The sequence below is a fragment of the Ictidomys tridecemlineatus genome, chromosome 5, assembly GCF_052094955.1.
Source record: "Ictidomys tridecemlineatus isolate mIctTri1 chromosome 5, mIctTri1.hap1, whole genome shotgun sequence".
Lineage (NCBI taxonomy): Eukaryota > Metazoa > Chordata > Mammalia > Rodentia > Sciuridae > Ictidomys > Ictidomys tridecemlineatus.
This window is the reverse complement of record NC_135481.1, coordinates 137,212,644-137,234,037: the sequence shown is the minus strand read 5'-3', so window position 1 is coordinate 137,234,037 and position 21,394 is coordinate 137,212,644. Positions and strand designations below refer to the sequence as shown.

General features: G+C 41.2%; 2 protein-coding genes across 4 annotated transcripts; one reads left to right on the top strand and one right to left on the bottom strand.

Annotated features, from left to right (window-relative positions):
- Nucleotides 1-612: 612 nt before the first annotated feature.
- On the bottom strand, nucleotides 613-8,901 carry Mrpl46 (mitochondrial ribosomal protein L46). Its single transcript, XM_005320118.5, has 4 exons — nucleotides 8,645-8,901; nucleotides 7,135-7,324; nucleotides 5,854-6,027; nucleotides 613-999 (listed from the first exon to the last, which is right to left on the bottom strand). The coding sequence occupies exons 1-4, from the start codon at nucleotides 8,870-8,872 to the stop codon at nucleotides 749-751; spliced, it is 843 nt and encodes a 280-aa protein (XP_005320175.1). The 5' UTR covers nucleotides 8,873-8,901; the 3' UTR covers nucleotides 613-748.
- Nucleotides 8,902-8,963: 62 nt separating this feature from the next.
- Mrps11 (mitochondrial ribosomal protein S11) lies at nucleotides 8,964-19,892 on the top strand. Of its 3 annotated transcripts, XM_078051194.1 has the most exons (7): nucleotides 8,980-9,066; nucleotides 9,178-9,351; nucleotides 9,478-9,588; nucleotides 15,194-15,292; nucleotides 17,161-17,290; nucleotides 18,620-18,685; nucleotides 19,298-19,892. In XM_078051194.1, the coding sequence occupies exons 2-7, from the start codon at nucleotides 9,287-9,289 to the stop codon at nucleotides 19,466-19,468; spliced, it is 642 nt and encodes a 213-aa protein (XP_077907320.1). In that variant the 5' UTR covers nucleotides 8,980-9,066; nucleotides 9,178-9,286; the 3' UTR covers nucleotides 19,469-19,892. The 3 variants fall into 3 exon arrangements, with proteins under 3 accessions (XP_040130549.1, XP_077907320.1, XP_005320176.1); XM_040274615.2 differs by lacking the exon at nucleotides 9,478-9,588 and having other exon boundaries at nucleotides 8,964-9,066; XM_005320119.5 differs by lacking the exon at nucleotides 8,980-9,066 and having other exon boundaries at nucleotides 9,193-9,351; nucleotides 19,380-19,892.
- Nucleotides 19,893-21,394: the final 1,502 nt, after the last annotated feature.

Genomic DNA, 21,394 nt, shown 5'->3' with positions numbered 1-21,394 from the left:
CACTGGACACCAGTGGTGACACAAGCAACAAACAATAGTCAAAAAGCCCCAACTAAAAGCAAGGGATCACCATTCTCTAGCACCATCAGGAATGCACAGCATGACTCTGGGCCAAGTTACACCCTGGTCATGGTTCCTCCATTTGCAGAATGGACATAAGCTGAACTTGCTTATTTCACATGACTGTTTTCAAAACAGGTTAAGGCATAATTAATTACTTTTTAAATATAAATGCTTTATGGAAGAAAGAGAAACAAAGGGAAAGGAAAGGGAAGAATGGGGAGAGGAAAGGAGGGATAAGAAGGCATTATTTCCTAGGCAAAATTAAAATTCTTTCATATCAAATGGCAAAGAAAGGGAAAATAAAATGGAAAATGACTATGAACCCAGGTTTTTCTCATAGGCCTAGAAGTTTTTACAGAACTTAAGGCTTCAGGTTGATTCATATCCTTCTGTTCTTTCTTCCTGAACCCAGTAGGCCAGTTACTTCATTATAAAGTAATACAATACTCAATTATCAGCTTGGGGAAAATAGAAAGGCATCCTAAGAGATAGCCCCCTCTTCACTGGGAGAACCAGGCATCTTCAAAGAGCAAATCAGCTGAGACAACATAATAACAGACTCATTTAATTCTCAGAATTTAGTTTCCAGCTTGATATTCCCTGCAAATATGGGGCCACCACACAAATGTCCTTAAAGCTGTAACCCCTGATTTGTCTGAGCAATATCCACAGGCAGCTCAGTCCATCAGAGGTCCAAAAGAAATCTTCTAACCTGGGTCAAATATTGTGGTTTCAAATAGTCACTCAACTCCTCCTTACTGACCCAAACATGACGGCCTTTCTTCCCAGTCTGGGAAAAGTCTCCACTTAGTAGTAGTGCTTTGAAGAAGAATACTTTTGCCCCAAGGTTACTCTCTGTCCGCATTGCCTGGGGGAACTTGAACTTGTAGTGGCCACAAGGTGCATTTCCTAGGAACTTGGCTTCCATGTTGTTTTCTAAGGAGAAGAAAGAAAAAAAAAAAAACAGAATTGAAAGATAAAGTTACACTCATCCCCGAATTACAGGATGTCACTTTTCCCCTGAGGTAAAAAAACATTCCTAACAATGAAGACAACGGCCATTCCAGCAAAAACCCTCCTCATTCTCAATCCAAATGCTTTCTGGCCTGAGGTAGATAGCCTCTGGATCACTCCCAGATGCCAAGCTACCATTTTTAGACTGTAAGTCAGCAATGCAATTAAAGTAGCACTATCTGGGAATCAGAACAGCCAGACACTACATTCAGTCCATTCACCACCTGTCAGTGAAGGACCAGGATACTTCGTATCTAAAAAGCAAAGTTCGCCCACATTTAAAAGGGATATCATGTGCAAAGCACAAAAAGGTCCCCAGATTTGTAGACAATTTCTGCAGTCTATAACTAGAGTTAATAACCCTAAGCCAAGCTTTCAAGGGATGAAGAAATGATGGATTAATTACTATATAGCATCTGATTAACTAGCTAGCTAAATGGAAAAACAGAGTTAGATCCCAAACTCAGTACTCATATCAAAATTGATACCGTAAATTAAAGATTTGGCAGAAATTTCAAATTTCTGTAAAAGATTTGTACATTCCAGATGATGGCTTCATGATCAATTAATTATTTCTGAATCCTTAAGTTTTTCATTTAGAAAATCCTAACCACATTAGAAGAAAATGTGGAATACCTCCTAAATCATTATTGATAAAGGAAGCCCCTTATAAGCAAGACAAAAAAAATTCAAATACATAAAAACTTATATTTGTCTAAATAAAAACTAAATCTTTCTCTAAGAAAAAAAAACAAAGCACATAAAAATCAAAGACAAGGGCTATGGTTGTAGCTAAGTGGTAGAACGCTTGCCTAGCACATGTGAGACACTGGGTTCAATTTTCAGCACCATGTATACATAAATAAAGGTCCACTGATAACTAAAAAAAAAAAAAAAACTTTTTAAAAAGGGGAGTCTGAAGGTAGTACGCCCCTGAGTTCAACCCTGAGTTCAAACGGAAGGAAGGAAGGAAGGAAGGAAGGAAGGAAGGGAGGGAGGGAGGGAGGGAGGAAGGAAGGAAGGAAGGAAGGAAGGAAGGAAGGGAAGGAAGGGAAGGAAGGGAAGGAAGGGAAGGAAGGGAAGGAAGGGAAGGAAGGGAAGGAAGGGAAGGAAGGGAAGGAAGGGAAGGAAGGGAGGAAGGGAGGAAGGGAGGAAGGGAGGAAGGGAGGAAGGGAGGAAGGGAGGAAGGAAGGAAGGAAGGAAGGAAGGAAGGAAGGGAGGGAAGGAAGGAAGAAAGGGAAGGAAGGAAGAAAGGGAAGAAAGAAAGAAAGAACGATAGATAGGTAGAAGAAACACTTAAGAGAGCAGCAACTCAGGAGAGTGGGGAAAGAGAATCATAAATTCAAGGCCAGTCTGGGCAAGATCCTGTCTCAAAAAAAAAAAAAAAAAAAAAAAAAACATTTAGAAATCAATGAGGAAAAAAAAATTCAAAAGAAAAATGAACCAAGCATATGATCAGGAACTTCACATGAAAATAAACATTAATAATTAAAGAAGTACAAATTAAAACAATAATAGCATATCATTACAGTCAGGTCCTAAATCCATGGATTCAACCAACTATAGGTTGAAAATATTTGGGGGAAAAACAATTATCTCTGTACTGAATACATACACACTTTTTTTCCTTGTCATTAGTTCCTAAATAGTATAGTATAACAACTATTTACATAACATTTCCATCGTATTAGGTATTGTGAGTAATCTAGAGATGATTTGAAGCACACAAGAGGATATACGCAGGTTACTTGCAAACACTACACCATTTTGTAGAAGAAACTTGGCACATTTGCAGATTCTCATATCTAGGGGCAGGGTGGGGTCAGGAATCTATCACATACAGATACAAAAAAACAATTGTAAAATTAATTTTTATACTATATTTATTAAATACCATTAACCATATAAATAAACTGAAACTTACCATAATAAATCTTTTAAAGTTTGATCTATACTCTACTTGGGGAAAACTGGTACCTTCAATATATTATGGGGATATAAATGAATATAACTGCCATTGTTTGGCAAGAAGTATCAATTTTAACCATACATACACTTAAACCACTCCATTGCTAGAAATCTATCTTCCCAAACATAACTTATTTGCCCATGTGAGCAAAGATGAGTACCCAAAGATGTTCACTGCAGCTTCACTTGTAAAAGCAACGAACTTTTTACACAAGGTAGTAACAATGTATTATGAAACAGTATGCAGGTGTTAAAAACACTTAAACTTAGTCTTCATAAACTGATCTGGAAAAATGTTAAAAAACTATGTAAGGAAAAAGGAAGTGTGTGTACATGCTTCCATTATGTAGAAAAACAGAAGTATAAAATACTATATGCTTGAATATGCATAGAAAATTTCTTAAAGAATACACATAAAAAATTCTGTTACTGAAGGCTGCCTCTGAAAAGGGGAAATTACTTCTTATACCACATTTACCAAATACTGCTTGGTAATTTTTTCATCATACACATGAACTGCTTTTCTCATGTTCTTTCTTAAAAAAGCACTACTAGTATTAGATGAAGAATTTATATATGGTATGAATTCACATACAATACAAAATCTTGCAGCAGATATCTGTGGTAGAATCATACTAGATTATTTATTTACACTTTTCAAAATTTTCCAAACTTAATTAATAATGCATGTTGCCTTTCTATGATCTGGAAAAGAAGCAAATCAAAAAGATAAAAATAGCTCATTATACATATAAGCAAAGAATCTGAATAGGCAGTTAAAGAAAAACATAGCCAATAAACATGTGAAAAGATAGTCAATCTCACTAATAAACTCAAAATAATCCAACAGAGATAATTTTTACTAACTGGAGAGGCAAAAACTAAAATAACAACACTATTTCATGTGTTGTTGAGGTCTAGACAAACTGGCACTCCCATATACTGAAAATGTCAACTATTACTTACCTACTTACTAGAGACAAGTAAACAGTACTTATCAAAAACTTAAGTATGCATACCTTTCACCCATGAATTCCACCTCTAGAAATTCCATCTTGTATATATTGGAAGTATGGAGTCAGCGGGGAATGTATTTCCACTTTTCTCACATATTGTTTGAGCTTTTCTTTGCCTTTTTAATTATTTTCTATTATTTGCTACTTTAGTTTGTGTAGACATTTGCAATAAATCAACATATTTTATATGCAGCTAATAAATATAAACATCTTTTAGTATCATTTATATATTTCCCTTAACATATATTTATTACAATGGGAATATGAAAAAGAGGGAAGAGTAGGACCAAATAAGAACCCCTTCCATGTGACACACAGAAGACAGAATTAACCAGATATGTCACAGTGGTTTGATGAAAAACATCGGGGCACAAAGGTTCTGGCAAGAAACCTAGCTATCAGTTTCAATGTGACAACTGCGTGACTGAGAGGAGCAAAGCTTCATACATTACATTGTGCCTTGCTGTCTCCTATAGGGCAAAGAGGCCCGTGGTGGGAAGGGGTTAGGGGGCATACACTGCTAATGCTTTGCGAGGAGTCTTATGCTGGTAGCAGGTCTGTCAAGTGGTTGTGCACCACAAAATCCATTTACTCAACAAACACTCAGCAAGCACCTACTTTATTGGGAGCTGAAATCATAAAACAGAACACATACTGGCCAGACTTCGAGAAATTCAAAATTCTGGCTGGGGAAATATAGTATATAATAAACAATTATAGTGCAATGGCATATGTGAGAGTATATTCTCCACTAGAAAATGAGGTCCTAGAGAACAGGGATAGTGCCCAATTCATCACTGTGACCCCCTTGCATGGAAAGAACCCAGATGATGGGCTGGGGATGTGGCTCAAGTGGTAGCGCGCTCGCCTGGCATGCATGCGGCCCGGGTTCGATCCTCAGCACCACATACAAAGACGCGTGTCCGCCAAATACTGAAAAATAAATATTAAGGTTCTCTCTCTCTCTCCCTCTTTCTCACTCTCTCACTCTTTCTTTAAAAAAAAAAAAAAAAAAGAACCCAGATGATGGTAAGCAGAGAGTAAATGTCTGGTCTTCTGTATAAAGTGCACAGGCATGCACTGTGGGAACCCAGGAGCAAGAGGCACTCTCTCTATCTAGAAGCTCAGGGAAGATTCCACTACAAAAGGTATACAGCATATGAGCTAAGTCTTACAAATTGAGCAGCCAGGCAATGGAGGACAAAACCATTCTGTCCAGGGACCAGCATGCCCTAAAGCAGAAACGTACAAAAGACTACATTATTTATTCAAGGAATGTAAAAGCTTTACTATTTTAGAACCTGGAATATAATGAACTCAGCAAGACAGAAGACTATCGAGATCGGGACCACAGCAAAAAGGATTTTTAGGCTATGCTGAAAAATTTGAATTTCTATGAACAACCTTTAAAGAATTCTCTGCATAGCATGACAAGGGATTTGTGTTTCAGGAAGCTCATGCTAGCAGTATGGAAAGGTATGACACAAAAGCAAGGGGAAATTCTTTGGCATCCCCTTCAACCATCTATTATAATGGTTCCCAACCACTATAATTTTGCTCTCCAGTGTGTAGATATAATTTTGGTAGTAGATGGGAATATGAATGAGGTTGTGCTTTTGAATTGTGTGGGCAGAGGCCAGAAATACTGCTAAACATCCTACAGAATAACTCTTTATAAACATCAGTATCCATTAACCTTCCCACTCCTTACTCTTAAGCCCTTTATCACAATCAGCCTATAAATCATCTGGTTGAGTCTGAAGTGAATCTTGTAGGATTCTGAGGAACTCACCTGAGAGTGCAGACAGGGTTCGCTCAGCTGTCCCTCGGAGGGTCTCCCCAGGCTGCCACTCTGTCTGGGGCAGCATCCAAACATCCTCATCTCCAAGCTTCTCTCTGACTAACAGAATAAGGTTCCTGTCTAGCTTCCGGTGCAATGAGGTTCGGTCATTTTTTTTATCAGCTTCTATGAAGAAAAGGGGGTGAGTAAAAGCAAGAAAGGCTGTGATCATCTGGGACCAATGAGCTTTGAGTTTTAAAGTTTTTCTTTAAGGGAGTGTCATAATCCTTTCTCTCAAAGAAATTATAGCCAAATTTCCCCTCTGACCCATCTCTTTAATTCTAATTCTGACCTCTTTCAGGGTATAGTCTCATACTCTTAAGGAAACTGAAAAGTAAAAAAAGGAAACCAAGAGTTGAACTTATCTAAAAAGTAAAACATACTCTGAGCCTTTAAAAAAGAAGCAACAACCATAACTCAAACACAACTGCTTAATTCAACTTAACACTATTACTAATCTAACTAACCCACACTTTCTCTGTTCTTCAGCCTGCATCTGTAAAACAAGGACAACAGAACCCCCTTCCATAAAGGTGATTTCCAGGGCTGGGGCTGGGGCTCAGTGGCAGAGTGCTTGCCTAGCATGTGTGAGGCACTGGGTTTGATCCTTAGCACCACATACAAAAAAATAAACAAATAAAATAAAGGCATGCTGACTACAAAAAAAAAAAAAAAATTAAAGAGCAATTTCCAATAAAACACAGAACTAGAAGAAAAAGGCCTACTTTAAACCACTCTCTGTCCTAGAATGGAAGTTAAACTCAGACTACATTCATAAAGCTTAACTAAGAGAAAAGGCTATCCCAACATTCTTACCCACCCCCCACTCAAAAATAACATGGGCCTTTTAAAAACCATATTAGGGTAGATGTGAGGAATTGGGAAAAGAATTTATTTTTCTCAAAGTTGTTTTGTAACTTAAAATTGTTAGGTCGGTGCACACCTGTAATCCTAGCAGCTCAGAAGGCTGAGGTAGGAGGATCATGAGTTCAAAGCCAGCTTCCGCAACTCATCGAGGCCCTAAGCAACTCAGTGAGACCCAATCTCTAAGTAAATTACAAAAAAGGGCTGAGGATATGGCTCAGTGATTAAGAGCCCTGAGTTCAATCCCTGGTACCAAAAAAAAATTTTTTGTTTGTTAGTTAAAACACAAAGCAGAGGCTAAGTAATTGTCCTATATTTGGGAACCAGAATACCCCTTTCACTTCTTTTTTTAGATTAAAAAGATCATACCTGTTATCCGAGCTCCAGGTTTGAACTGTAGGAATTTCTGCTCCCACATATCTTCCAAATCTTGCACAAGCAATATATCCTTTTCATCTTGCTCTTCATCATAAAGATCAGCTTTCTTCTTTGCCAGTCGCTGGGCTTCATCTAAAGCACGAAGCTCATGGTCTGAATATAGGCTGTTTTCTATCTCTATCTAGGAAAATTAAAAAGACAAACAAAACTAGGAGAATATAACAAAGCTATAGCATCCTTGATAGACTCAGAAGTTTATCACTTAATATTACTAGACATACAATTAAAACACTGAACAGAGAGAAAACAGAGACAAAGAAAAAAGGTCACCTGCACTTAAGCATAAGTTACATTTGCCAAAATGTCAGAATGTGATTGGAGATCAAAACTGCTACAAAGAACAAAGGAATGGGACAGGCATTGCCTGCCTATTTACCATGCTCCAGTCATAGTAGTAGTCCTTGATCATCACCTTATTCATCAAGGACATTCCTGCCTCAAGGACTTTACAGAAGTTGCCCCTTCTTCCTAGAGTGTTTTCCCTTGCTTTTTTCTCCTAGAAGAATTTCTACTCATTTGTATGATCTCGATTTAAATATCATTCTCTCAGAGAGACATTCCTTAGCTCACCCATAAAATAAAAATTTAGATGTCCCTGTGAAGCACTTTCATAGAACCGTTTTCCTTTAAAATATTTATCAGAATCTGCAAACAGTCATTTGATTATTTAATTATTGACTCCTCTCCCCTACTCCACTGAACTCAAGGTCTCTGATAACCAGAACTACTCCTGTCTTACTCACTACTGCATATCTGTTGAAAAACACATGTCTGATATATGCTACAAACATCTGTAGGGTATGAATATGCCAAGTGAGAAAATTAATAAATTTAGCAAAAAACACAGAAGAAAAGTTTAAAGCTATCAGTAACCTAAGACAAAACATCCCAGATTCTGGGGAAACTTAACACCCTTTAATCACTGTATGTGGAGATATAACATCTTCACAGCCACTACACTCAGCTTTTACCCATATTTCCTCACTTGCCCTTCACAGAAATAACCCGGTGAGGTCAAACAGAGCAGACGCTATCGCAGGCATCTCACAGATGTGCCCACTGTCTCCTATACTTCATTCTAAACACTCATCACATCACAAAGATTGTATCCCCTCCAGTCTATGAGTTCCTTTTAACAAGTACCGATTCTTGTTCGCGACCAGATCCCTACTGTTCTGAATGAACAAAAAAGAATGAATCTACAAAAAACTGCCCCAAGTGACAATAATAAGACCATCAAAAATAAAATATTTGTTAAATGCCCATTACATACCAACCCACCTTAATAAGATTTGTTTCATCCTGCAGACAAGTGTACGGAAGTTCAGGGTAGCGAAATGTCTTGATCAAAATCACACAGACTAAATGGTGCCAGAGTCAGGATCGAACCAAGGCCCGTGAGCCGTTATTACCTCCCCTTGCACCTGTGTCTCAATCCTACCTGCTGTAGCAGAGCTGCCATCTCTTCCTGCAATGGGGTCAGCGCCTTGGAAATGAGCGGTGGTCGCTGCAGACACAACGCGCCCAACAAACGCCATGGGGATTCCCTTTTTGAGGGTGCGGCCTCAAGGACCAGGCTGCGAGAACCCAGGCTACTTGCCCAGACCCTTTCGAACCTCCGCCAGCCCCCCGCCACACCTGACAGAGTCCGCCTAACGGACACCGCCATCTTTCTCCCTTCCCACAATGCATCGCGGCTCCAAGCGGAGTCCTCAACCAACCCCGTATTCCCATAAGGCAACGCGGATGGCAAGATCAGGAACAGTACTATCCCAAGAACTATTAGAACAAACCATTCCTATATGGCGGGTGGTGCAGGTGAAATTCTCATATTAGAACATTAAAAGGGGAAGCGAGTACCAGGTGAACATGCAATTGTAGTTTTCATAGAGCACTTAAATTTGAATAAAAATACTTAATGGGCCTTTTAGAGAGCAATCAGATGACTTTCCTTTCTTTTTTTTTCTATGTCAGCCCCTCGACTTTCCTTTCTGTACTCTCCAGCACAGGCGCTCAAGGTGCTGGCGTCACTCCAGCTACGCCGGAAGCGGCCGACCGGAGCTGACTGGGGTCAATTCAAATCATGCAGGTTGTGAGAAACGCGGGGTCGAGGATCTTGCGGTCATGGGCGCTGACCCCGACGACCGGGTAAGAACGATTGCCTTCTGGAGCCTACGGCTGTCTTCAGGACTATTCTCCTGACAGTGTCCTATATGTTACTTGGGTTCCGGTGGCCGGTAGGCCGGGGCTTTTTTGAGCTTTCCTTCTCCGCAGGATTGTAGTCCGAGACCCATCCCGGACTGTCCACACCGGAGCCCAGGTACTGCAAGATGCGGCGGCCGAGCCGGAAGTTGAGGAGGTGGCTCCGAGCCACAAGAGCTTCAGGTGAGGGCCACTTCTGGTCCAACCCTTGGGAAATACGCACCCGTGCAGAGTCAGAAAACCAATGAATTCCCACTCTTTTCATTTGACTTCTGTGGGACCTTGTACAGATCTCTCTAAGTCTTATCTAAAGTGGGGGGTAATACTCAAGATTATGGAAATTATAAATGAGATGAGCTCTGGCACAAAGTAGCTTCACAGTGAACATTAGTTGGTTGAATGACTGAATGTCAGAATCTGTGTATAACAAATATGAGCTTTCTTAATCCTTTTGAAATGAATTTCATGTCAAATTAACAACCTCCCTCCTCAGACACAAAATGGGAAGAGTGGGGTGACACACTATGGAACAGATTATCCTGCATTTCTTGGAGCTGATTAAAGGTCCAGGGTGAGTTTTGTGTTCAGCCCTAGAAACTGGCACCTTGCTTCCCAGCAGTGCCACTACCTTTGTGTGCAGGGAGTGTACATGTCCACTTACTCTCACATCCAGGACAATGCTAATTGCTGGATATATAAAAGACCATTTCCCTCCTTAGTAGCATAGGGTCGTCCAAGAAAGGCATCTGTGCAAACGTTTTCAACATAATCTGATTAATAGTATAATGGAGTTAGAACTGGTTGGAAGTATGAAAGAATAAGTATCCACTCCCAAGAAAATCATGCAACATTATGGTAAGACAGTAAGCTTAGTGAATTGAATGGGAATTCAACTGGACAAGATAAAAGGGATCATTGTAAGCAAAGATAACAGTCTGTGAAAAGGATGCCTCAACCTTCCAAATAACTGGCATTACACTTGTGCACTACCATGCCTGTCATGGTAAAGATATTTTTCTGTCACCCTAGAGATTTCATAGTCTGCACGGCAGACAGTAAGGAGCTGCTGAAAGGATTTAAACCAAGAATCTGTTGCAATCATTCATTCAACAATGCCAGGCACTATTCAAAGTGTTGGGGTTATAACCCTGATCAAACAAGCAGGGCTTCTTTTTTTTTTTTTTAGCCCTGCTTCTGTGCCAGTTAAATTTTAGTGGGCAGGATACAGTAAATAGAAAATAAGTAAAATATGGGAGTTATAACAGTGGGAGGCAGGGATACCAGCAGGCATGTACAACAACATTCTGTAGGGCTCACAGGCCATCTCTAGAACTTTAGCTTTTACTGAGATGGAAAGCTACTGGGGAGTTGAGTAGATGGCTGACATGATCTTGCTTACTTTTTAAAGAGAGTCTATTTGCTATGTTGATATTAAATCACAGAGAGCAAGGATGGAAGCTGGAAGAAATCTTCCAAGGAGTTAGAATAATAAATAAAAATAAATCAGGCAAGAAACAATGGAGGTTTGGGCCATGGAGATGGCTATGGAAGTAACATAAATAGACTGATTTGTTAATATAAGGTGTGAGAAAAAGAAGAGAGTGAAGAAATACTCCAAATTTGGGGGCCTAAACAACTGGAAAGATGGAGTTTTTATTTTATTAATATGGGGAGGTCTGCATGAGTTTAGGTTTGGCTGGTTAAATTTGAGATGCCTAGTCACTAAATGGAGATATAATGAAGTCTGTTAGAGATTAGAGAGATGTAAAAGAACCAGCAAGAGACAAGGAACCTCCAGAGAGGTAGTAAGAAAACCAAGAAAGTTTTTGTTGTTGTTGTTTTTCGTTTGTTTGTTTTTAGTGTAGTCAAATGGGAAATCAGTGTGTCAAACACACTGATATGATAGGTGGTTGAAACAATGTCAAGATTGCACATTGGATTCAAGTGTGGAGGTGGCTGGTGACCTTGATTAGAGCACGTTTAGTGGAGTGGTAGAGGCTACTGTCTGATTAGAGTGGGTGCAAGGAGAATAGAAGACAGGAAAAAAATGAATATAGTTAGTTCCTTAAGGAGGCTTTGCTGTAAGAGGAAGTAAAATAATGGGCAGCTCAAGGAATCTTTGGGTTCAAGAGGTTTGGGTTTTTCCTTAGATTTTAGATATGACAGTATGTTTTGCTGCTAGAATGATGCATAGAGAAGGGAAAGAATGAATACTGAAGTGGAACATTGCTGGAGCACTGTCCTTGAGAGACTAAAAGGCAAGTGGAACATGGTAATGGGATAGACAGCAAAGGCTGTGGGCACAGGTGTTTGGTAGTGGGAGCCAGAAGAAATTCTGATTGCTGCTCTTTCTCTGTAGAGGTCATCAGCTGGCATTGAGGAAACAGGAAGGAGTTGGAGGTTTAGGGAGACAAAAGAAGGAATAAAAGAGTCACCCAGAAAAATTGAAGGGTAATTGGACTAGGGATGATTGCCAGGCAGTGCTGAGTGTCCACCTGATGCTAGAAGTCATTCATATAGGGGCGTGATTCTCAATGGGGATTGATTTTGCCCTCAGAGGACTTTTTTGCAATGTTTGACAACATCTTTGGTTATCAAAACTTGGGGACAGTATTTAGTGGGTAGAGGCCAGGGATGCTGCTAAATACCCCACAATTCACAGGGCAGCCTCCTAAAACAAAGAATTATCTTGCCCAACTGTCAATAGTGCTGAGGTTCAGAAGCCCTGGTAGAGAGGTAAGTCAGCATTGCTATGTATTTGCACAGCTCAGAATGACTGGCAAGGTGGATTTGACCACAGTTAAGGATTTGCTAGGAGAATACAATGAAGTAAGAGGAAACAGCATCAAGAGTGTCTGCAAGGGAGTAATTGTCAGAAATTGGCCACAAGATTTAGTCTAGGTGAGGAGAAAAGTGGGGACATGAGGAGTGTGAGGGACAATGGAAGGCTGGTAGAGTTATTGGATTGTAAGTCCTTGTGAGATTGAAAGATTCCAGAGTGAAGACCGCAGGGGAAGTGAGTGGGTGTGTCAGGAGGTGGTTGCCAGAGAGTATAGTATTTGAAACCAAAGTTATGATGGAGTTACAAGTATTGGTAATGACAAAGGTTAGGTATGACCAGGGCAGTAAGAAGCCAAACTAGAACAGAAGACATGATCACTGAAGGAAACAATGTTTAGAAATAGAAGCCAACAGGAGTTTTGTTAAGGACCACTAAGCCAGGAGCTGTGGTCTTTGCCTTTTTCTACATTTGTTTGCATTTTTAAAAAATTATCTCTGGCAGCAGTTACAAAATGGTTTGCCTTTCTACGTTTTCCTGGTGTGAGTGTAAATAGAAAGAGGTGAGCAACCAGTACCAAAAAGCTTTGTCTTTTATGTTTAGGGACTTCCTTAGATAAACTTCTTGTTTGTTTACACATTGAACCTGGGAGGTTTAAAGGCCTGATCTTGCCTATGTTTTCAATTAAATGGCTCAACATCTGAATCCTTCCTAGTTCCAAAACCATACTATCTACAAAAGGCATTACACTGCTTACACTCAGATTTAGTAGGTTTGTGTTTGTTGACCCCCAAGTCAACAGGGGGTAATTATCAGTAGGGAAATGGTTATCATTTCTTCCCCCCGCCACCCATAGTACAAGGATTGAACCCAGGGTCATTTTACCACTGAACCACATACCCAGCCCTTTTTTACTTTTAGATAGTCTCACTAAGTTGCCCAGGCTGGCCTTGAACCTACAGTGGTCCTGCCTAATTCCCCGAAGCCAGTGGGATTACAGGTGGGTGCCATCACGCTACACCCAGCTGAAATGATCATCTTATAAATGTTAATGTCATCTACAAGATTCACCCAATTTCCATCCCAGCATATAGACTGATAAGCCAAAGCATGCGGAGGTTCTAAATCATCTCTAAGATCAGACCCACAGGAAAGAATACACTTGTAACTAATGTGCTATTGTTTTGTTTTGTTTTGTTTTTGAACATTTCTCTTGGAAAGCCAGTAGGGCTGAGGGAGAGTGGCAGAGTTCATTGTAGTAAAAGTCGAGCATGGCTGTGTGGAGTACACACATGAGTTTGATGTGAGTGTATGGGCAGAGTAGAACAGTGGGTTTTCTCCCATCTGCAATACTGAATGACATCCATATGTGTTTAAATTGTGAAAAGCACAACTTTGTGAGTAAAACTCGCAACTAAAGCAGATCTCCTAGGTCCACCGCCTGACTTCTCTTGCCGACCTTATGCTCCTGTTTGTACCTGAGCTTCTCCATCTGAAAATAAAAGAGTACTTACCCAAAGAAAACTAGAAAATAGATCAGGCAAAGCCAGAAGGTCTTGAACTCAACCACAATGTCTAGGCCAGTGCTCCCAACCCTTAGTGCACATCTGCGTCAACTGGAGTATGTGTAAATAGGTTCCCAGGCCCCATCCTTAAGTCTGGGTGGCATTAAGCATTTGGATGCACCCAGGGGACTCTGCTATTCAGTCTACATTGAGAGTCGCTGGTCTGGAGTTGGGGTTAGCAAATTATGGCCAATTGTCTGTTTTAGTAAATGAAGTTTATTAATTTGCTGTTGTATATGGCTGCTTATGTGATAGCATGACAGAGTTTAGTAGTTGTGACAGAAGCCAGGCATGGTGGTACACACCTATAATCCCAGCTATTCAAGAGGCTGAGGCAGGAGGATCTCAAGCTATAGGCAACCTGGACAACTTAGCAAGAGCCTATCTCAAAATAATTTTTTTTTCCTTGGAACCAGGGATTGAACCTAGGGGCTTAACCACTGAGTCACAGCCCCATCCCTTTTTTTCATTTTGAAGCAAGTTCTCACTAAGTTGCCCAGGGCCTTGCTGATTTACTGGTCTCAAACTTGCAATCCTCCTACTCAGCCTCCTGAGTTGCTGGGATTACAGGCATGTGCCATCACACCTGATTCCAAAATAAAATTTTAAAAGGGCTGGGGATGTAGCTCAGTAGTAGAACACTTGCCTAGGGTACGCAAGACACCAGGTTTTATCCCCAGTACCATAAATAAATAAATAACCCCCTTGGCCTGCCAAACATAAAATATTTTTATCTGTCCCTTATGTGCTAATGTCTATAATTCTAGGGGATACTTGGTTGTAGTTGGACACAATACCTTTTTTTTTTTTTCATGTGGTGCTGAGGATCAAACCTACGGCCTCGCACATGCTAGGTGAGCATTTTATTGCTGAGCCACAACCCTAGCCTGTGGATTTTTTTAATAATAATGATGAATGTTAAAATTTCTTTATCTCATTTTTATAAAGTATAGATAAGATATTGTTGGGTTGATGAAACAAGAAACAGAAGTTTGACTGTTTTTGAATTGCAGAAAAAGTAGTCCATAAAGGACTTGAAAACAATAATATAATTATGCTACCAGAGACAAGAGGAGGTAAGGAGTATCAATTAAATTTCCTTTTCTTATAGTAGAAAGTTACTCCATATGTCTGAGGTCAACAAGCTGAGAAATAGCCCCAGGCTGGAGATGAAACTTGGTGGTAGAGTGCTCAGCTAGTACTTGTGAGACCTTGGGTGATCCCCAGCATTGCAAAAAAACCTAAGAAGTACTGTGTTCACAAATATTGGAAGAATTGAAAAGGAATGGTCGGGGCAGCTGTCTTCAGAATAGGATAGGGCTGTTGTCTTTCATCTGGGTTCATCTGTGCCATTTGATTTATTAATTTCTTTAACCATGTGATGTATTTCTTTGATTTAAAAAAATCAGGGCAATTTTAAATAAAATGTTTTTTCTACTTGCAGCATTTACCCTCCAGTTCCAGGCCAGGAGAGTTCTCTGAGATGGGCAGGAAAGAAATTTGAGGAGATCCCAATCGCACATATTAAAGCATCCTACAACAAGTAGGTGGGAAGGGAAGCTGTTCCACCCCTTGTCAGGTCTGGGTACTGTTGATGATGCTAGAGCTGGGGTTCCCCAGGCAAATACCTCTTATTTGGGGAAAACAACTTTGTCTTTACAAAATTTCCTTAAGTTTTAAGGAAATATACAATCTCTTTGCCTTCTTGGGAATAATATTTCCTGGTCCTGCTTAAAGGTGGTTGGAGGGAATATATTAGGGACGATGGTTCCACTAATATGGTGGTGCACACCTATAATCCCAGCTATTCAAGAGGCTGAGGCAGAAGGATCTCAAGCTGAGTACTAGGGAATGAGGTGGATGAAATATGAATAAGAGAGACTTATAAATACATTATTAATAAACTAACCCTTATATAAAACTTCAAATACATGCTCCCCCTTTAATGTTTGGGCCACTATGCACTGACTCTTGCCTTGTAGGGGCTACCTGCAAATAGTAAATTCAGAGTGACAAGACTGGTGTTCTTGTGTGGCATATAAACAGATGTCCAAGGTGTTTGGTCATGTGTGGACTATAGAAACATTGCTGGCATTAGTGACAACCTCACAGATCAGGCCCTCACTTGGAAATCTGTATTTGGTCACAGCCTGACCACCAGGCAGCTTAAAGAACAGTACAGGAGACTGTAGTCACAGGCTAGAGTGTGTGGCAGAGGAAATGCTGTAGGATCCATCTGTTGGATAAACTTGAAATGAGAGCAACTGGATTTTTTTTCCTTTTCCCTCTCCCCGTCTCAAGCTATTAGGGACACAGGTTAGATCCCTGCTTTTGTATAAGTGTCTCTTTCCTCTTTCTCCTTCTCTTCCTCCTCCTCCTCCTCCCACCCCTAGATGTCTCAGTGGCATTTTCTACACATCACTGTTGAGGTCATCTCAGAAACAAGCAATGATCTTACCCTCCTGTTCAAGATAGAAAATGCAGGAAGCCCTGGCAGGGGGAATGGCAGAGCTGAGCCAGGCCAACAAGGAACTAAGCCCAAGGCCACCTCCCAGAGGAGGCCCATACAACGGCCTCTACTCCCCTCTGCTCTGAGCTCCCAGGCAGCTCTCCAGACCAGAAAATAGGGGGATGATTACTGAAAGGGAAACAGAAGGCATGTCTTAGGATTTCTAAAAGTGATTCTTAATTATAATTTAACATTTTAGAGATAATTAGGGAAAATGTTTCACTTATTTAAAATTACTTTTGATCACGGAATAGAGTGTCATAATAAGCATAAGAATTATCCAGTGTGACAATTTGATTATGACAATCATTCTGTGGGTTTTGTTTTAGTATTCCTTCTGTTTTAGATGTATGAACTGAAATATTTGCGGATGAAATGATAGGTGTGAGATTTGCTTCATAATAAGCCATTGGTGACGGGACTAGGAACAAGGTTTATAGGCAAAGCTAAATTGGAGATGAGTTGGTAATTGAAGCTGAGTGATGAGTCCCTGGTTCATGTACTCTTTTCACTTGTGTAGGGAAAGCATATTTGAAACTTTCAACGAAAACTCTTTAAAAATTCCCTGATAATTAAACATCTAATTTTTTAGGAGGGGGGGAGACAAGGATATCACACCTAATTTAAATGGCAGCTACGGGGAAGGCACTTCCTCTGGTGATGCTTAACCACCCTCAGATTGTGGAGCTCTCTTCAGATCATATGACTTGTCAGTTTTCTATTAGGCTTAGGGGATGATTTGACCCTTCCTGATACTTCTTAAAGGGATTTAAAAAGCATTAAACTCAAGATAAAGCAAATGAATTTCTCTTTCTTACTCGGGCTTCTAAGGGCATAAGTTAGGTCTCTTTTATTTCCCTGAACAATAGTTACATCCATTTTGTCTCTTCTCCTTTACCCAGCACACAGATTCAGGTGGTATCTGCCATTCACCAGCCCCTGGCCTTTGCTTCCTGTGGCACTGAGGGGTTTCGGAATGCCAAGAAGGGCACAGGCATCGCAGCACAGACAGCGGGCATAGCTGCAGCAGCAGTAAGTACACATGCTCTGTGGTTCTGTCTCAGTGTTTCCACTCTTTGCATGACTGATCAGTGCAAAGGATTCTCCTTGGTCATTCAGAAGCAATGAGGAATTTGCAACCCTGTTAGATACCCTGACTCTGCAGGTAGCTTGAAGAGGTCTATGTGGCAGGGTTCTCTCTTTTTTTTTTTTAGCTTCATTAGAGGTAAAACACTTGGTTGTTTTAGGAGTAAGAGTCAGGGTGCTAAAGGCTAAAGAACCAAAGACCCTTCAATTTAAAGACCAGAAGAGTGAGGAAGGGATGATAGTACTCTACCTGGGGAACATGTGGCTTAATGAGGACTCACACCGTACCAGTTCCACCATGAAGTGTAGTAGATTTTTCTAGAAGCAAGTTGTCAGTGTGCTGCTATTGAACAACTACTATGTTCCAGGCAATTTTAATTTATTACCATAATTCTTCAAAAAGCCTTTAGTATTATCTAGTTTTTCAAGAGCCAGTTGAGAATCTGAATGTGTGTGACTTTAAAGCCAAGCTGCAGTTCAGTTCCCTGATTTGGAGCTAGATTGGCCTATGACCAAAACCTGCATACTTTCTGCTATAACAGAGGCCTTACAAATGAAAACCTTGACCTTCAACTAAAACTCGATATCCAAAGATGTTGATTGCTATATAATAATGATCATCAAAAATCAAAATGCTTTAAAGGTCAAGTAACAGTGGCTTCTGCATGGTAAGTTATGTGTGTTTTTTAGTTTCTAGAAAGAATTGCCTTTATAATCAAGAAAGCAAAATTTAACTCTAATTAATACTAATTAACACTTTTATTTTTCATGGTGCCAGCTCTTCGTACATGCTGGACAAGTGCTAGATCACTGAGCTAACCCCACCCCCCCACCCCCCACCCCCCACCACCCCCCACCCCCCACCACCCCCCACCACCCCACCACCCCCCACCACCCCACCACCCCGGCCAGCCCTAAATAACACTTTTTAAGTGGGTATTTAGAGTCAGTCTTGAAGTTCAGGGTGGTACCTCATGGTCTGAAATTCTACCTTTGTGAACCTGAGAAGAACTGAATGATATTTCAAAATCTCCATAAGGTGGCGATACTATCCTGAGTGAAAAGATCACAGTCAATTTAGTTCTTGGACTTTTGACATTCTGTGGTCTCTGCTGACTCTGTCCTCCACTGCATCCATCTCTGCTTTGCTTCCTTCTCTGATTCTGCCCCACTTCTTACTTCTGTAGGTACCATTTCCCTCTTGCCCCACTATGGCAGTAGCAAGAGATTGGGGTGCAGTAACCCAGGCATTAACCACTTGCTGCTTCTTTCCAGAAAGCTACAGGAAAGGGTGTAACCCATATCCGAGTGGTGGTGAAAGGCCTCGGGCCAGGGCGCTGGGTAAGTAACCTCAGTTCTCCATGGTGCTTGTGCTTGCTTTAGTGAGAAAAATTGGGGCTTGAGAACTAGGTGTAGAGAAAGTGTAAAAGTCTCCGTTAGTGGATTCCACAACATGGCTTCAAGTTTCTTTCTGTTGTTCCTATAATTTACTGAGCCCCTCAAAACAAACTTAGATCATTTAGTTTAATTCATCAGACCCTTTTGAGTGACTACTCAATGGTTCCCCAGGGACCACCACAAACAGATCCCTAAGTGAGTGAGTACAGTGGTGAAGCATGTGCCCAGGGCACTGGATTCTGTAGAGGGGTCCCACACCCTGCAGGGACATCTCTCTGACTTTACAAGAATGAAGAGGCCTGTGTGTGTGTGGATATTCCAGGGAGAGGAAATTGCTCAGGTGAAGCTACAATAGATCCTTAAGTTGCGCCAATGTTCTACAAGGAGACTTTGTCCTCAGTTTATAAAGCATAAGATGGGAAGTGGCCAGTGTGATTTGAGAAGCACACAATATTAAGAGATTGGTTAAGGGATTTGGACAAGAGAGTTTTGTGAGAGTAGAATTAGATCAGGATAGTAGGTATCCCAAGCCCTGTTCTTCTCCCTTCCCTGCAGCACCCCATCCCTCTCAACCCAAGCCTGAGGTCCTGGGTCATCACTTCTGCGACCACACCAATCTCCTGTTTTCTGCTTCCAGTCTGCCATCAAAGGACTGACTATGGGGGGCCTGGAAGTGATCTCAATCACGGACAACACCCCCGTCCCACACAACGGTTGCCGCCCTAGGAAGGCTCGGAGGCTGTAATGGGAAGAAAGCCTGCTTGGAGCCTGACCTCAAGTCTTGCCTTCAGCTGGACCTTGTAGGAAGCTCCTGTCCAAGCTGCCTCCAGAAGAAGGCCTGCTGGAGACCCGTCTGGCTCTCACACAGCGAGCTCTGCCTCCGCATACCATGGCCTTTGCCGGCTCCTCCGACAGAGGGGAATGTGCCCCACAAGCAAGTTCAGACCTCTCCTGCATTGTCAGGGCTAACTTTAGCATGCCCACTAACTGTGAAGTCTTCTATCAGTATCCAGAGGTGGACAGCAAAAAGCTCTCCATCAGGAGCCAAATTACAAGTCACATGCTTCTCTCATACACAGGAGAGCTGAAGGGGCAGCTGAGGCCCAGGCTTCAGTCTCTGCTTTGTGAAAATAAAAGACCATCTGTACCATCTGTAGCAATTGTGAGTTTTTACTCTTGGAGTGACAAACTAATCCCCACTTCCTCCTAAAAGGACTGTGAACTGAAGCAAGACCTTCAATGGAAGGGTTAAAGTGTAAATTTGAGCTGCTCTTTTCCACACCCCTTCTTTGGTTTCACATATTTCTATTATAACCCTTCAACCAGGGTTTCCAGAGCTCATCTTACGAACTTTTCATACTAATGGCCTGTAATTTGACCCCAAATGGAAAGCATTTTTACTATCAATCCCTGGATTCTGACAGAAGATTTCAGTCAGTGTGCATGCTTAAAGTTAGCCCCAACAGTACAGGATGGTTGTCTGCAGTTCAGATATTCTGGTAGTAGACACAGATTCCCCACCCTCAAGTGGCAGTTCTTCATAGACTTTGACAGTCCCAGCACCCAGGAGGGAGTATATCAAAATGGAGAATGGTGGGCTTAGAAATGAGAGAATTTTCTAGAAACTAGGGAAGATGGCAGGATGGGCTGTCCTGTACGTTAAGCACTGCTCCCTGAAATGGCTTCCTAGAGGAGAAGGCACCGTGGAGTGTACCTCCATGCCCTGCCGGTTGAGCCCCAGAATCTGCCTGTACTCATCATAGTGAAATCCACAAATACCCCTTCACATTGGCAGGAAGAGCTGTTAGAGGTAGAGAAAGAGAAAGACTAGGAACCCAGATTGGAGCTTAGAAGGAAAAATGTTTCCCTTCTACCTTATCTTATTCCTCAGTAGGATCTATCAAGACTATCTCGAGACTAATGACTAAATAAATCTGACTGGAGGTTTCTACTTTTAAAGCCACTACCAAAAAGGAGTTATATTCTTTTTACCATAAAACTACATATAGGGGATGTGGGTGTAGATAGTAGAGCACTTGTTTAGAGTGTATGAAGCACAGAATTCAATCCCCGGCACTGAAGACAAAATAAATATATATATATAAACATTTTAAACAACTGCTATACAGTAAAAGACGTGAGAATTTCTGTAGCAGTCATATCTATGAAAGTAAAAGTAAAGATTTCAAACACAATATGAGTAAGGTGGGGGGGGTTGTTCCCTCTGATTTGTTATGGTTTGGCCTTTATTCAGGTGCATAGAGGGCCTAGAGCAGTTGAACGGTTATCAGTAAGGACCCCAAGCAGGACACAGTTGAAAAAGTTGAGGATAAAAACTTAATAGAGGCTCTTTGCAGAGGATTGGGCAGAATTGAGGGAAAAAGCAAAGGTTTTTCCCTTTGTTTTTGCACAAGGGAACACAGGATTAACATGAGCCCAACCTAGCATCCAGCCTGGACCTAAGGGGCAGGGTAAGAACAGTCACCAGAATGGGGCAGGTACCTGACAAGAACTGTGGTCACAGAAGAATGTCAAAGCTTGGCCTGGCAGAGAAGAAAAAGTGCCTCAACTGCTTCTGCCTGCTGGTCTCTGGTTGGGGTTCCCCTGGTGGCATGGTTTTTGGGGGCTCAGCCTTTCAAGCCACAGGATGAA

What these genes read in the sequence shown, in the direction of transcription:
- Mrpl46 (XM_005320118.5), bottom strand. Translation starts at nt 8,872, where the DNA reads ATGGCGGTGTCCGTTAGGCGGACTCTGTCAGGTGTGGCGGGGGGCTGG. An exon ending in ACCTGGAGCTCGGATAACAG is followed by an intron (nt 6,028 to 7,134) that starts GTATGATCTTTT and finishes TTTTCTTCATAG; the next exon opens with AAGCTGATAAAAAAAATGAC. An exon ending in AACCCTGTCTGCACTCTCAG is followed by an intron (nt 1,000 to 5,853) that starts GTGAGTTCCTCA and finishes TCTTCTCCTTAG; the next exon opens with AAAACAACATGGAAGCCAAG.
- Mrps11 (XM_078051194.1), top strand. Translation starts at nt 9,287, where the DNA reads ATGCAGGTTGTGAGAAACGCGGGGTCGAGGATCTTGCGGTCATGGGCG. An exon ending in GCGCTGACCCCGACGACCGG is followed by an intron (nt 9,352 to 9,477) that starts GTAAGAACGATT and finishes CCTTCTCCGCAG; the next exon opens with GATTGTAGTCCGAGACCCAT. An exon ending in CCGAGCCACAAGAGCTTCAG is followed by an intron (nt 9,589 to 15,193) that starts GTGAGGGCCACT and finishes TTCTACTTGCAG; the next exon opens with CATTTACCCTCCAGTTCCAG.